Below are 16,464 nucleotides of genomic sequence, written 5' to 3' on the forward strand. Positions count from 1 at the left end.
TAAGATGTGAAGCAGGTAAGTGAGAAGTGCATAATTATTACCCTTTTCTTATATCTAGCTAACGGTAATTCTGAGAGACTGGTACCTTCAGCATCAGCACCAAACTGAAATACGCGAGTGGAAGCAGCTCACAGCTCCTGACACAAATACATATTGCTGACTGATAGTAATGTATTCACAAGAAATGAAACACATTACAAATTAATTACTATGCATCTATAATAAACACTACACTGTGTATGCAAACACATTTAAATTGGATGATTTTTCATTCCTGGATGAAGTAAAAGTACCAGCCAGCTATGGGAGGAAGATTCACTAGGGAATATTCCTCATCTTCACATACACAAAACTTCAAAGATGCAATAAAATCCTTGCTTAAGGATTCCTAAAAGGCTTTGCCATGTTCTGATGAATCAATGAGGTAAGTCAATATTTGAAACTCCAGTCATCTCTGGAAAGCACACTGGGGGATAGAGAGCAAAGTAAATGTAGTTCCAGGAGATTATAGCGTTGGCCAGAAGCAGCCCGTATCTACCTTAAATGAACGATGGTGGTGGTGAAGTTATAAGTCATCTGCGTACGTATTTAGGGTGACTGCTGACTGTGTTAAATTAAAGGATGGCTTCACATTCTGTGTACTTCACAGTCTGTCTTAAAACAATGCTTAAATGTACACTTTCCTCCTGTTCATACTGGCTGAGAAGAGATGCCCTCCAAGAGCTATTTCAATGTGAGTGATCAGGAACAAAATGCACAGTCGTTCTGTGTAATGAATCCCACCATTTAAGTTAATAAGACAGTTGGAATTGTTGCAATTAGACAAATCAAGCAGGTATCCTCTAATGTTATGTCTTTGTAATACGAAATGTCTCCTTTTTGTTACTATGCTTTGCTGCAGCCCTGCAAGGACATGCTGTCCAGGGAAGCAACAAAACAAAGGAAATTTTGGACCAATTTGGAAGATGCCCACAAGAATTGACCCAGTCTGACAGCTGAAAGCTCATTTTAGCGTGAAATATGAAAAATGTTTTTTACTTAGAATGAGGACTGGGGACACACAATCAGTATGAACAGATAGAACAACTACAGTGACCCATTACACTTTTGTACATATGGATATGTCAGTGTAGCATTATGATACACTTACAAAATGTTAAAATATCCTTTAATGCTTATGAGTCTCCAGTTGCACAACCACACACTCAACTCGACATTCAAAACCATTAAACCAGCGTCGTTTGCGACTGTAGCACAACTGCTGTGCCAAGCCACTTCAGCTAGGCACAATAAAAAACTCATTACGGCTTTGTTGAATACTTAGTTCTGATTGGCCAATCAACACAGTCTGAGGTGAGTGATTTCTGAACACTAGACATCTAATCATATCACTCCACTTTCAACAAGTCCAAGAGCTTTTGTTGATTTTTCAAGTTTATCAAGACGTTGTACCAAAAAATAAATGGTAGGCAGCCACTCAACTGACTGCGGAAGATTTTTCTGATGCTAATTCTCAATTATTCCAACAGCTGGTTAGAGCTTACTGGATTTGTTTACATTTATGTTTCCAGTCCTGCTAAATTGTAGACCTTCAATGCCAACTACAGATGTTTCTATGATTTCACTCCTGCCAACTGTTTTTCGGCAGATGCCTGTAAATGCTTGAGATCAATATTTTGCATCACATTATTTATGATTCTGGCTGGTGGTTGTGTTGTCAGAGGGAATGTGTACAGCAAGCTTCACAGCAGGGTCTTTATCTCCCTTGTAGGGGCTTATTCATTCCTACTGACCAAATCTCTTTGATATATTATTTGAATGTTTTTGAATATTGAAGCATGCTAATTGAACAGAAATTTTATCTCTTCTCTGCAGTCCTTACGTTACAAAATGTTGCTGTCAGATGGAGACTGTTGAACCATTGCTGGAGGTGGCTTGCTATGTAGAGGTTAGCTGTGTCTGTGTGGGGTAAACCACATCCAGCCGAACCTCAACGCCTCTTCTTTGCTCCCTTTCTGTCTCTTTCTCTTTCTTAGTACACAAACGCACCTACAACACACGCCCCTGCCTTGAGACTTTCTAGGTCCTTATGGAGGAATGGGAGGAGAGCTAGTTAACTCCCGGTGAACTCGCCACGGGAATGACTTCCCCTTGCCCCCACTGCTCTCCCACATAGCCGATGCCTACTGTTTAAAGCAAACACTTCTGAGTCTAGATAAATAACCTACCTTGAAGCACCTATCCAACGCCCGCACACTGTGCTTTCTCTATCCAGTAGTGCGCATCAGCATACTAAAATGCTTATTGTGTCTTTCTCAGAACATTGAGGCTTTGGAGGTCTATCTTTATATTGCGCCATACTTGTCTTGCAAGCAGAGCATATGTAATGTAACCCCATACTGAATATTAATGCTTGATACTCTGTGTTACCAACTGTGTGTGAGCCTCAAGAGTGAGGCAAGGGCTGTGCAACACAGCCTTCAGCCCTCACTCAAAGCAATGCTTTTCAGAAACGATTTGCCCTCTGCTCCTTTGTTAAGCACTAATTTGCTTTGAATAGATAACTCTGAATGTGTTTTCTGCACCTCGTGATTGCAAGAGAACATTTTGTGGCTGGTATCAAGCATGCAGCACAGAGTGCAGACTTGAATTGTCTCCGTGAAGCTGTTTGTCAGATCAAATCAGATCTGTCAGGTTTGTGGCAGAATTTTCACCAATGTCAAAGACATTCACTCGTCTGTATATTTAACAGAATGCTTAAATAGGACATAATATGTGATCCCGACTAGCGGTTTAGATCGTAATCCCATAGTGAGTCACAGTTCCCTGAGGAAAGCCTCATTAGACATCCAGTGATGTGTATTGGATTTAGTGATAAGTGGTGCTAATTGCCATGTAGGCAAATTTAGGTGCCGACGTGCTGTTGTGCTTTTGAAGAGAGACATGCACAAACAAATACACACAGTGACAGTTACAAGTACACACACACACAAACACACACACACACACACACACACACACACACACACACACACACACACACACACACACACACACACACACACACACACTAATTATTTTAGGTCCCAGCTGTGAGGAGGGGCTGCTGATTTGAAGCAAGGCAACATGAAAGATTATTCATTCGTCAAGATACTGCGCACATGCGACAAAGTCCTTATTCATCATGTCTCAGCTTCAGACATTCTGAAGAGAACGAGCATTTGACCCTGAACATTTTGTAAGGGAAAAAATTAGGTCTCTCATTAAAAGCAAGATCAATGACAAGATTTCTGCACTACTACCGGTGCACTCTTAATTAGGGTAACAATTGAGGGGCTCTTTAAAATGAATGACTGCACGTTCAATTGCTAGATAGGGACTGTCTTTCAGAGATAGAAACCTGGCTTATTTTTTCCATCAGGATTCACTGCTGGGGAAAAAAAAACAAAAAAAAAACAGAGAAAGCTGCTTTGCACAACTGAAGGAATGTTGATTTGCTGCCTTGAGCTGCCAATGAAAAAACAACAAGGTGAACCTTTCCTGCCATTTGTAAAATTGGTGGAAAGCTTTGGGCGCTCTTTGCCATAAAACATTTTAGTTTTTCATTTTGCTTTCAAGTGCCATCTGTTCTGTATGCTGAGCCGCCATCACAAAAAAAAATCTATAAATAACAATTCATAGGCGCCGCGCTAACAACGCAAAAAAAAGTGCATGTTTGGGAGGCTTACCTGACAGACACTCCACCAATGACAGCAGTAATATAAGTTTCCATAGCAACTCCATTTTAATGGTCTCAGGTCAATACAAGCTCACATCCAATCACAGGTGTGTAGAATCCTGGCTTTGTCCTTTCCAGCACTTTCACCGTTCTTCTGTCAAATGAAAAGAAAAAAGGGGGGGGGGCATTAGAGATTCAGAACCACTGGTCAATTGTCTCATCAGGTGGTCTTATTTCACAAGTACAATGACTGTCCATGTTTGCTGAAATAAAACACAAGAGAACGGTAAAAATCAAATCAAACCCCTAAACATACCACAAATACTTGCTAGTAACATTTAATCTTTGCAAACACATTTCAGATCTAGATGACAGTGAACAGCAGCTGTGTTTTGATTTGCAGACACTGTGATAGTCGGGGTATAATGTATATCTGTGAGAATAATCAAGAAATCGCTCTGACTCGTGCAAACACACACAATGATTCGTCCAAGCAAAGCACTTACAAAACACTTGTGCTGTAGAGTTTGCTTAAGAGTGCTTAACATCGCCTAATAGGGATCATGTCTACAAGAGAAACATAAAGGGATCACTTGGTTGTACTCAAACCTGCTGAGACAAAACAAAAAGCAAGCTGGTTGTCAGACACATCCCTAGCATGTAATAAAGTACTGTCCTGGCTCCTCGAATTCATCTGAGCTGCAGGGATTATGTATTTCTGACATAAAGAGATGACTGTACGCAGGGCAAAACCATTTTCAGTCCCGCGGGAGACTCATACAATTGATTTTCTCAAGGACTAAACCGTAATTTATCCCTGCTAAGACCCAAATGAAGCCCCAAAAAAGTTGTGAAATGATAATGAGACGTATTCCTGCTGTCACTGAAAACAGTGATGTATTTATTTCTCTAAATACTCCAACGCCCCCAACACGTTGGTAGCTAAGATCCTTTCTGATACAGGAACAGATAAATGTTTTCATGCCATCAGCCGGTTATGGAGTGAGAGAGGATGAGGGGAAGAAATTAGGCATTGTCTTTGCTCAAACTCTCCTTGGTACATTTAACTGACTGATGGCACGGTTTCCTCTGACTACACACCATCAGCATGCTGAAATAAATGAGAGGACAAAATTAATAAGAACATACAGTATAGTCTATCAAGACCGAGTGCCAAAAAAGCAGAGACAACTGAAAGATTACACATTCATAGTTCTCAGTTATCAGCTCGCCTCTTATCTTTGCACCACTGAAAGGCATGACAGAGCATACTGATGCTTATGTGAATATATCAACTGCGTCCCTGACACATTCGCCTACACTACTCTTCCTTCTGCGTGTACTAAACCATTAAAGGCAACACTTTTCCCCTATAAATCTCATTATGGAGATTGGGTTTAGAATGTCATCTAAGTTCCAACTTATCTTGCAGTTATTAGGATGCAAATGTCATGAGTAAATGTTGGCTTTTAATAATAAAACAGAGAGACTTCAAATCCCTTCTTCTGCTCCTGGATATTTTTGGAGTGCTCCTCCTTTCAGGGAATAATTGTGAGAGATGTGCTGAATAAATTACTCCATACAATGTCTTTAAAAGAAAAAAGAGGAGCCTTGAAATTCAGCAAAACTTTATATTTCGACTTAACACTTATACTAGCTTATTCAAATGTTTGCGAAAACCTGCAGGGCTGAACTTTTGTCCCCCCTCTGGCAGTGACAGTAATTACACAAACACCATCGACGTGCTTATGACACCATGGGCTCAGTCGTATTCCTAGTTGCCGTAGCTGTGGTTGCTCCACACTTCAGCTCTAGCAAACCAATTATTGCTGGCTGACTTGTAACACATCACTATTGTTGCACCAGCGTGGGAATGTCGCCACAGACACCCGATTTAAACCCTCCGGTATGCTGCGAAACACGGAGAGCTTTACCTGGTGGTGACAGGCTAAATCGGCATTGTGTGAACTGATCTGGGAAGGCCTTAAACGCAACAGACATTTATCTGTAAAAGTCCTGCACTGCGGCTTTAAGATCTAACATTTATACCTGCACTAAATTAGACTCAAATTATGACTGTCAAAGTAAATACGTGTGTCACCTTGCTGTAATTTGCCACTGATTCGCTTGTGACAAATGCTTCATGTTTCCAGAAACAAGTAATTGTTTTGACAAAAGATTTGATACTCTGGTCATCTAAAAACAATTCATCCGGCCTTGACAGCACCACTAGCAAACATGACGAGAACGTGTGAACTGGAGAGACCCCATTCATAAAGGTATCTCTTGGCCCCTAACAGCAATCTCTTGATCTCTATTACTCAGCGAGCCCTGAGACATGAAACATCAGACAGCAGAGATGGGGGTGGGGGGGATAAAGACGGCCTTTTGATCCAAAGAATCTCAGATGATGACTGGGCGAGTCGGGGTGTCCATAGCAGCATTTGCCTTCCTTCTTCAGTACAAATTAATTACCCTTCTGACCTTAAGTGGTGGTGGCAAGGCCAATGACTTACTTTCATCCCTAATCGATTCTCTCATTTGTTTGCTGTATGAAATGAAAGTTAATGACAGGGAAGGCTTTCAAACTTTGCCTTTCAAGTTCCAACCTCTTTCATGTCTCTGGAAAAAGCCAAGGGTTGAAAAATGGAATATGATTAAGGCTGCAACGACAGTCCTGGCCTAAACATTTCCTTACCCAATTTGCACAAGCTCAACTTCATTAAAATGTAACACAATGGCGATGATCAGCCTCTCATTTCACAAATGCAGATGACACCACGGGAAAATAATACACAAAATTTCAATGCGATAAATTACACACTTTAACAAATTTACTTTCTTTATGGGCAATGAGTTAACCACGGCTGACCATGTGATGGGCTGCATGCAGCATTATCCCTGTCAAGTGCTTCATATTGCTTGCTATGAAACTGAAATTTCCACTCAAGTGCTTACACAAACATGTCAATTTCTGAGTGAAATATAAATGCTATCTGCGAAATTCAAAAGCTTTGACATGAGCTTACTGAAAGTGTGCAAAACCGCTGGTGATTGATTTGGGGAGATGAAAACATTTTAATTAGAGGCAAGAGGAGATCTGCAAAATGTCAGGTGCAGCTCAGAGATGTCATCTCTGACTTCAAGATCTGTAGGTAAAAATAAATATTTCCAGTTTCAGGGGAAGAAACGGGCAAACGGTCACATTATCATAATAACCAACATACTAGATGATGTATAGTCCTTTATGGAGGCATTGATATTATGGCACATTTGTCCTTTCAAGATTAATCAACGATTTCGATAGTATATTAATCATTTCACTTATTTGTCAAGCTGTAAAAATGCTAAGCACGCCCTCATACTGATTTATCAAATGTGAGGATATTCTGCTTTATCTTTATCTTTTTGACTGCTGGTCAGAAAAAAACAAGGCATACGAAGACCTCACCTTAGTTTGCCTGCACAGCGGACCAACGTGGCGTTCCTTTGTTCATGACTACATGTACTCGAACTTCTAATCACATGAAATCAATGTATTGGAACAGCAGAAAGCCTAGATATAGAACTGAGCACCTGATCTCATTTGACTTTTGAGGAAATGCTGCGGCTTTGAGGGAAGACTCAGATTTGTGGAGACAAAGCCCTCCTCCAAATTTCAGTGTTGTCAAAGTGACACCCCTTTTCCTGTTCTCCTCTGACAGCACCAGCTGGAGTTGATAAACCACAGATTGTAGTTCAGTCAGCCACAGAGGCTGACAGTGATGGCAGTTGATTCGACCCTCTCCACTACACCAGATCTCTCCGCTGCCATCAATTTTTCAGGGCTCAAAAATGTATTAATAGAAGGGTACTCCAGGTCCCATTGGTTGAAGAGTCCAGATGAAGATAAAATTCACACTAAAATGCACGAGCACCCCACACACACACGCTTGCACACACCCACACCCCCAAGCTCTAAATCATGAATGAGAATAGACTCCCACACTCTGCAGGAACGAGACAAGACCAGGGAAAAATGGCATACAATGCTGCATCTTTAATCACCTGAGCTGTGACTTCACTCAATCCGCAGACACCAGCTCGATCGGTGTTTTCCTGCATTTGAGGCTCATCTCACGGCTCTGAGTGCCTCCAGTCATTTAAAATTCATTTTCTGGTGGTGGTGAGTTGAGACTAGTAGTAGTATGGAACGTGGAATTTCTACTTAATCCTGCATAATTTGATTCACCGCATGCATGAATCAAAGATTTGCCAAGCAGCTCTGTGGAAGAGTGGCGGTGATAATGATATCAAGTCCTAATCAGATGAGAGTATTTTATAGTTGTAATGGCCTTTTACATTTAATATTCAATGAAGCAATCATGCAAAACAGCAATTAAGATTTTCTTATTTTATTTAGTTGTGGGAGCTCTTAATACAGCATACCAAGCCTATCCTGCTGTTCTTTGAAGGTTTTACTATTGCATCGTAGAACTTCCCTGCTCTATGTTAACTGGCTGTCACGTCTATTGATCCAACAAAAAAAGCCACCAAATACCTAAAATTCTCTCTGCCAATCTTGGTCGCACACAACCAATAAGTTCAAAACTTTCTGGAGCTGAAGCTTTTGTGCATGCCAAGCCAATTTTTTTTATTCCTCACAAATGGCACACCACGGTCGTCAAGGAAGTGCCAATGTATTCCCCAGCCAAGATTCTACCTCAAACAGTGGCACAAGACAAAGAGACTAATGGTGTTTTGATCTAAGCACACAAGCCGTAGGCATGACATAACACATGCCAGCTTCTTCATTTCTCCAGACCACACCAGGGGCTCTCCATGAAAGCACTCATCCCAATCTCCCTTGTGACAAGAGCAAGTGAGTATGTTGAAAGGGTCTTCCTGCCTGCATGTGTGCTGCGCCCAAGTTTTAAAGAAATAAGAACAGTATATTGTAATTATTTAAACATCGTTATAGACACATGCATCAAATTACATGCTTATTTTAACATTATTGATGAAATGGTTAAACTTGCCATGCCATGCCTTCATTGTAAATATAAATAATAGATGTAGGTGAATTAATAAATGACTGTGACTTTTAATTTTTTTGGAAATAATCAAGATGTGGCTGGCATCGATTTTAATCGCTCCAACTAGGCACCTGCAGCAGACATACTGTGTATTTATCCTATAACTGATGGTCTGAATGAAAGTGTTTTAGACACGAGAAGCCGACAATTGCAGTGCACCTGCCTTAACAAGGGTACTAATTAAGGATCCCATGAGGATTTAAAAGCCTGCCAATTAATAGTTCATTAGATGCACAGATTTAGGTCTTTGTTGAAACACTTTGGTAGAAGGAAGCAGTTACGTATCATGGGAGGTAACCGTAAGCCCAGGATGGAGAAAGGGTAAGCTGTTATCACTGTGAGGAATGAAAGATCCTCTTACAGACAAAAAACCCGCCTTAAGTGGCTTAAGGCGTCTACACGAGATGGAAACACTGATCGCAAAACAAATCTTCAAAACAGTACAGCTTTCATATGATCTAATGTGGACATCTTCACTATGCAAGAAGTTTGTGTCTCCCTGTTTGTAAAAACAGGAGATAATAATACACGTGCAGTGATGTATAGTCAATCAAAGTACAGCCTGAGAATGCTACTTAAAGGGCAAGTAGTTCCTATTTATTACCTTCCTGATATGTTTCCTGAGCTGTCCCTGGAGACTTCCAGCTGTGATATCCATCAACAGCACATTACAATGTTGAGACAGTTTGTCTTCATGTATTTGGGGTTTTTTTTCCCATTGTAAACGCAGTTCATGCTCCTACTACACATCTATGATTACTACTTAATATGCAGTTTCAACAGAGTAGTAGACAGTGCAAGCATCAGTTGTAGAGCAAGGAAACTGCTGCTTGTGCCATGTTTGAGTGGTCCAGATCTAGATAAACAAGGGTACATCCACAATTCACTCGCTTTAACATATATATATGTTCTTTTGAACATTTGACCAAAAAGGTGAAAATTTATTTCCTCATCATATCTCTGAGGATGTCGCACACTCAAGCACAGGAGGAGGTCGGACAATGAACTCTGCAGTCCCCCATGAAGCAGATGTGCATGAGAAACAAAAGAATGAAGAATTTAGTGCTCAAGTTATTGATTTTAAACATTTGAAGGCAAGAGAAACATATGTTACAAATGTTTTTTGCTGCTGTTATCATACTTATTAATTTGAAAAGAGTCACATACTGTAGATTCGGTGTAGAATTTAGCATGCTCCTTCAAGCAATAACTGCCCCAACTGCACTTAGATTTGAATAAACTATAAAGATTATATAGCTTAGCTCTGCGGTTAAAATGCTGTTGGTCCACTGCAAAGGAATGAACAGCAGATGCATAAAACTGAATCCTTGTGGATCATCCTACCACCTCTGCATACCTGTTGTGTTAAAATGTTGGAAAAGAACAGCCTTTACAGAGCTTACACAGAATGTACTGTATATCATTTTGCCCACATTAACCTTCTTTAGTGCTGGTTTCCCACTTCTCACGCAGACCAGACTGTTTTCATCAAGGTGCTATCAGTAAGTGATCTGAGTGGGAATGAGGGCGGATGCCATCCCCTTTGTTAACCCCCTGCCATGCCCCCTCTCCATCCATGGTAGCAGAGAAGGTGCAGGTGCAGAGGGGGTGTTCAGCTGAACGTTAGTCTAGTCTAATGCATTGCTCCTTTATCTGACTGAGCTTTGAATATCAGCGGTCTAACTGCTGTGTTGATGAATCCATGACGCTGTCCAAGGTGCTGAAATAGCAGACTTTTTCTCTCAGTCCCACCTTTCTGTCAGTTTCAACCTGGATCTATAATATTCTCTAAATTATATATTATAAATACTCAATTCTATACTATATTGTAGCCTAGACACACTATGGGGTGGCATCACCTTCATGATCAAAGTGACAAGCAGCAACGTGTAATCATGGAACAGCGGGAGGGACACAGAGACACATAAGACATACTGTATGGGGGTGCTTCCACTGGGCCATCCCCCTATTAAAAATGAACATGAGTAGGTACTATGAACTTCATCTTCCCCCTCCTCGTCCTCTTTCTGAGGCGGTGACATCATCAGAAACGTGTCCAGCCATAAGCACACTTCCCCAAGGAGATGTGTAGTAGCTCTACTATTGCAACCACTTGGATACAAAAAGGTAAGAAGAGTAACTGCACTCCAAAGTAGTGTTTATGCGGGGAATCAAAGCACGGCATTTGGTAGTAAGTGTCACACCCCTGACACATCCAGCTGGCGTTATGTCAACATGAAACAAAACACTGAGATTTAATTGTAAACAGAGGGGGAAATGACACAAACTGTTTACAGTGTGGGACAGGAAAGAGTTGATGTCAAAAGAAGCCTATCCTGCAGCCACCTCTAATTTTCTTAATAGCAGAATCATGATGTGCGAGGCAGCTCCCTCTCAAACATATGGACACTTGATTTCATGAGGATAACTACTTCCAACAGAGTCGCACGCCAAAGGACTTCAGACAATCTGAACGGCAATCAAGCTCTGAGCTTGGTGCAATCAAAGAGAGGGAGAGATGATGAGACTGGACTGAGTCCAATCCCCTGTTGATCACTGACGACAAATGAGTTCTGCCAGAGGATTTAAATGAGGAGGAGTTGATAGGTGGATTCGTGCCCTCTTTAAAAAAAAATGCATGGAATAAATGATGGCCATGGCAATTAGAGAACACAGAATGCTGTTATCTTTTAATGGGTTGTGTGGAAATTGTACAAATCAGTTGGGAACTAGAACATGAGAATTACATTCAGTTTTTTAATTCAGTTTTTTGTGTGTGTTTCTTTCGAACTGACACATGGTAATAATTGCATGAACGCATGCATGCATGTGCAATTACACGCTGGGACATGTTGTGCGTGTGTGTGTACTGCCTACAATTGTTTGTGAGAGAAATCGAAATGAGCATAGTCTTTAAAAAAAGAGCGAGACAGCCTGTGTGCCGATATTTGTCGATGAATGTTTAAAACAGTAGGATTTACACTGTTTTACTGTAATTATATTCGATACCTGAAGTGGAAGTTTATGTAGACTGACGGTTCAGAGCAGCACAGAACGAAGATAAGGACTAATGGGTCGGAAATATTGGGGAAAAAAGAGTTTACATAGAATATAGAGCAGAGCAAATAGTTGTTATTATTTACCTGAGTGCGTCCCCCGTGGTGTTTGCTGATGTTTATCCCTTCTCGGATATCCATGTTACACCGCGCATCTCCTCACTCCCTCAGCCGAGCAGCATGGAGTCGACGGCGACAGCGAAGTTCGTCTCTGCAAAGTGAGAAATACGTTCAGAGATGTTGCTCTCGTAGAAACGGACTCAAACTCCCCTCTCCCCTCTTCGGAGGCAGGTCACCCGAAACGCTGGCGGTCACCTTTTCCGCCCCAAGTGCCCTCGGAGCTTTCAGAGTCCGAGTAGTTGCTAGCAGCCAGGTTCCCCGCTCTCCACGCACTGGTCACCGGCACTTTCATTTAGGGCACCCCGGCGGTGCGACCAGGCAGGCTGATACGAACCAAACCCGCAGCGGCGGCTTCTAACCAAGACGGCTGCGGGGCAAATGCTGTTAAATTTCGATGCAGAATTTCATTTTTGGGAGCAGGAGGTGTTCGCGGTCTTCGGTCTTCAGTGTGAGCGTCTGACTCGTCCACAGGATGAGGACTGTAGTTGTCTGCGCGCGCGGCGGCAGTGGCACATGGGACATCAGAGGTGGATTTACAGTAGGCTGCTTTTTCACAATGCAGGTTCACAGTATGTTCACCACGATGTCCTGTCCTCACGATGTAGGATTAGAGAATTATAACCTGATTGTTGTTGTTTTGAGTTTTTTCAAGGGAATTAAGAGATCAAAAACAAATATTCCATTCTCTTTGGTGGAAGAGGTATGCTGACACTTGAAGTAGCAATATCCCATGCTTACAAATAAAAGTCCTGAATTCCAAATTTGACTTAAATATGACAAAGAAATGTACTTAAGGTACCAAAAGTAAAAGTTCTCATGATGTAGACAGGATCCATTCAGTATTATATTTTTACATATTGAGTTATTGCTGCTGATGTATTAAAGTACAAACAGCATTTTAATGTTGTGGTTGGTCAATGGAGAGCAAATTATAACCTACTTATTATACTGCTTAATAGCTTAATCCATACAAATGCATCGTATTTTGTGATCATATATTTTGAGTGAAAGAATCTTATATTGCCTCCACACCTACTGTCCACAAACACAGGTGTTTGGGCTTACATTGCCTAGACAGCTCCTCTCAGAGCTGTGTAGACTGTGCTTTGATTGACATCTTTCTCTCCTCTCTGTTGCCTCTCTTGTTATCAGCCTATTAGGGCGGGACAATCTAATTCCTAGCATGGTTCCACCCAACATGTCTGACCATACTGCAGGTCTGTTCAGTCAGAATGAATGAAAGCACCTGTCTAGGTGTGCAGAACCTTTAATCTGCAAAGTACCACAGCTGTCAGACAAATGTAGTGGAGTTTAAAGTGCCATATTTCTCTCTGAACTGAAAGTGAAGTATAAGTATTGAAATATTCTAACATGGAAATGCTTGAGTAAAGTACAAATACCTGTGATTTGTACTTGGGTAAATGTACTTAGTGTTCATTTTAGGAAACTTGAATACAGATGCTCAACTTGTGGGGGAAAAGAGTGACTTGAAGCCTTGTTTTATTTTATATTTATTATTATATATTTTATTTTATTATTATTGTTTTTTTAATTGGCCTTCAGTGTCGGGCCACTATCACTTAACAAGTTTAGATTTTTCATAAAGACATATGATCATCTTATAAATCATGGCCTTTTATGGCGTTTTTTGTGTTTTAATGACATAGTGAATATTTTTGCACTTTTTTCCCAGATGCAGTTGGAGCTTGGTAATAGAAGATAATGTCTTTTTGGCATTCTGTTGATTGTCTCCTGCAGCTTTGACAAAAAAAAAAATGATTATGGCAGTGCACCTTTGCAGCAGCGGTTGTAACTGTGATGAAATTATTCACAGTTGCAGCAATTTCTCATAATGTCTTAACATTTTTTTGTCCTCCTCCTGTATGCGGTATGGTAAATTACTAATATTAGCATAAGAAATAAAAGAATCAGATTTGTGTCCAGAATAACACATCTTTGTCAGCAGACATGGGCCTGTGATAATGCATTTGTTTCCAGCATTACTGCCACTACACAAAACTCGAGAGACTGCCAGCTCACAAAGTTCAAATAATCAGAACTCGTTACATGCACCATGCCTCTGGTTCATAATCCATCCAATGTTGAGTGGGATTTAAAAGAATCTACTTCTGTTTGAGCCAATGGGAGAAAGATAATTACAGCAGAAATTACTGAATGCCCCGCTGAGCCTTGGAAAGGCAAAACGAAAAAAAAGACTATTTGGATTAACCTACTGAATGAACATTTAGTATTCCTTCGCCACCCATACACACAGCTAATAATGGCACATCAAAGCTCCAAGGAACACTTAATAGTATAGCTACCCTAAACACAAACACTGTATCCACAACTAGGCTTGAATATTTCATGAATTCTTCAATGCTCGAGACTGGAGGGAAAATTTCTTACCGTTTTAGGGTGATAATTTCTTCCAAAGAAAACTAACTCAATTTTACCTCATGCAGTTTTACTCATTTCCCTCTGGTCTCCAACGGGACCAAAACTGCATACAACCATCCCAATGTGACAATGAGCTTTTCATTGCTGTTTGGAAGATGTCATTTAAAGACGTGAATTACGTTTGTCCTGAGGCACTCAAAGAGATGCTGAAATGAGCAACTTGTCAACGCTGTCAGGAGTCAGAAACACAGGCATTTTCAGGGATGGCTGTCTGAGAGCAAGAATAGGCAGATTATTCTCTGCTGAGGTGTCACGCTGCCACGGTCTCTTTCAGACACAAACAGAGATTTTAAATAAAATATTGTCTTTGGCCACAAACTGTTTCACTGATGTCTGCATTTTGCTGGTGATACTTACATATTGTTATTTAAGTGAGATTTTGAATGCAGGATGTTGTAATGACGTGTTTTCAAGTTGTGGCATTAGTACTTTTAGCACTTTTAGCATAGCATCCCTGTATCATAACAGGGACTCTACACAACATTTAGCGGTTGTTCAGAGAGGACCTTCAGGGCTCATGCTGGGGATGTTTCTTTGTTTGCTGGGTATCAGACTTCAGTTAACTAACAGGTATAAGAGAGCAATGTTGTTCTTCATCCTCTAATTGTTATCTGTCTTGTAAACCTCTCTGCATTCAACTCTTTTCAAAAAGGGACTGACTATCTGATTTTAGGAAAGTGTGTGTGCTATAAGAGTAGCAAATTACCTGTATTTTTGTTGCCAATTTGGAAGCAGCAACTTGTCATTGGCCAAAAAGCTCACAAGCCTCAAAATATCCTGACTCATTTGTTGTGTCTCCATGGTAGCAGCAACGTATAATCTAAAATTACTGAGCTCCAATCCATGTTCTCAGTAACACCACACACGCAAGTTCTACTTTTTGACTTCTGGATTTCACTTTTTTTCTCCTTAGTTTTCTCTTCTACCTGCATTTTAGGTGAGACTGGTTTAATTGGTGTCTGTGACATGCGGCTGAGGTGAAGGGGGATTTTGTGCTGGACCTGTGCTGTCTGTTAAAGCAAAGTTTTTGGCACAGATGGTCGTCGGGACTGAGGTGGTAGCATTGACTGAGTCAGGGCAATCCTCCCTGCCCCTGTCTCTGCATGATGCCCTTCATTTTTAATCAAATGAAGGACAGTCAACAGCTCTGTCACCTGCTCAGCAATGCAGACAACACACTGGAGCTCATCCTCAGGACAAGAGGATGTGGATTTAAACCCTAGACTAACGCCTGATGTGATACCAGTGGACTGACTATATTGTCTTACGTGGAATGAAAAAGATGATCGTCCATATAGTTGGTTTAAGCTTAAGTTCATTAATGTGTCCTTAGAAATATTCCACGAGTTTCCCTCTTGCCCTAAACCAATAAACTGAGTGGATAATGATGTTGTTTGGACCACATACGCAATTTAAAACATCATATTGGGCTCTGGGAGCTTGCATTTTATAGACTAGTGATCAGTGAATCAATCAACAATTAATATTCAGCAATCATTAGCTGGCACATAGTCCCTATGAAAGGGAATTCTCATCTCCACAGTCACGTTATCAACCAATTACTTTTTTAAGGTGAAGTTCACACAGCTTGATGGACAAGTTAGTATATATAATCACAGATGTACAGCACAGGGAGTGTCAGAGAGTGAAAAACACACATCCCTGTGGTACACCTGTGCCTGCACCCTTTAGTTGGACAGGTAGCTGCTTTCAATCTGTCAGGAAGTCTGATATCCACCCATGCATTTAGAGGAGCAATATGCAGCTGCAATACATTGCTGTGGAGCAAATCCAGGATAATAGTGTTGAAAGCAGAGGTGAGGTTCCCAAATGGAATCCCGGCAGAGACACAAGGAACAAAAAGGTTTGTGTTGACTGTGTTTATTGAAGGCAATATTGGCAAACTAGTTTGAAAGAGCATCAGCCTTTGCTCTCACAAACACAAATGGCAGCAGCCTGAAGTCATTGACGTGCACTGTAGAAAGAGTGCTCTTCATGTGCAAATGAATGGTTACTTTTTGGAGAGATAGACTTT

General features: G+C 40.9%; 1 protein-coding gene across 4 annotated transcripts in view; it reads right to left on the reverse strand.

Annotated features, from left to right (window-relative positions):
- Window positions 1-12,474, reverse strand: part of cntn3a.1 (contactin 3a, tandem duplicate 1) — a 76,618-nt gene extending 64,144 nt beyond the window's left edge. The window contains exons 1-3 of one of the 4 annotated variants that reach the window (XM_070968172.1): window positions 12,165-12,456; window positions 11,937-12,060; window positions 3,729-3,872 (exon numbers count right to left, since the gene is read on the reverse strand). In XM_070968172.1, the coding sequence (XP_070824273.1) occupies window positions 3,729-3,783 (55 nt within the window). In that variant the 5' untranslated portion in view covers window positions 3,784-3,872; window positions 11,937-12,060; window positions 12,165-12,456. Of the gene's footprint in view, window positions 1-3,728; window positions 3,873-11,936 lie in introns of all 4 variants that reach the window. The other 3 variants (XM_070968170.1, XM_070968169.1, XM_070968171.1) reach the window with 3 other exon arrangements.
- Between the last annotated feature and the right edge of the window lie 3,990 nt (window positions 12,475-16,464).

This window comes from Chaetodon trifascialis, chromosome 8, assembly GCF_039877785.1.
Source record: "Chaetodon trifascialis isolate fChaTrf1 chromosome 8, fChaTrf1.hap1, whole genome shotgun sequence".
In the NCBI taxonomy this organism is placed as follows: Eukaryota; Metazoa; Chordata; class Actinopteri; order Chaetodontiformes; family Chaetodontidae; genus Chaetodon; species Chaetodon trifascialis.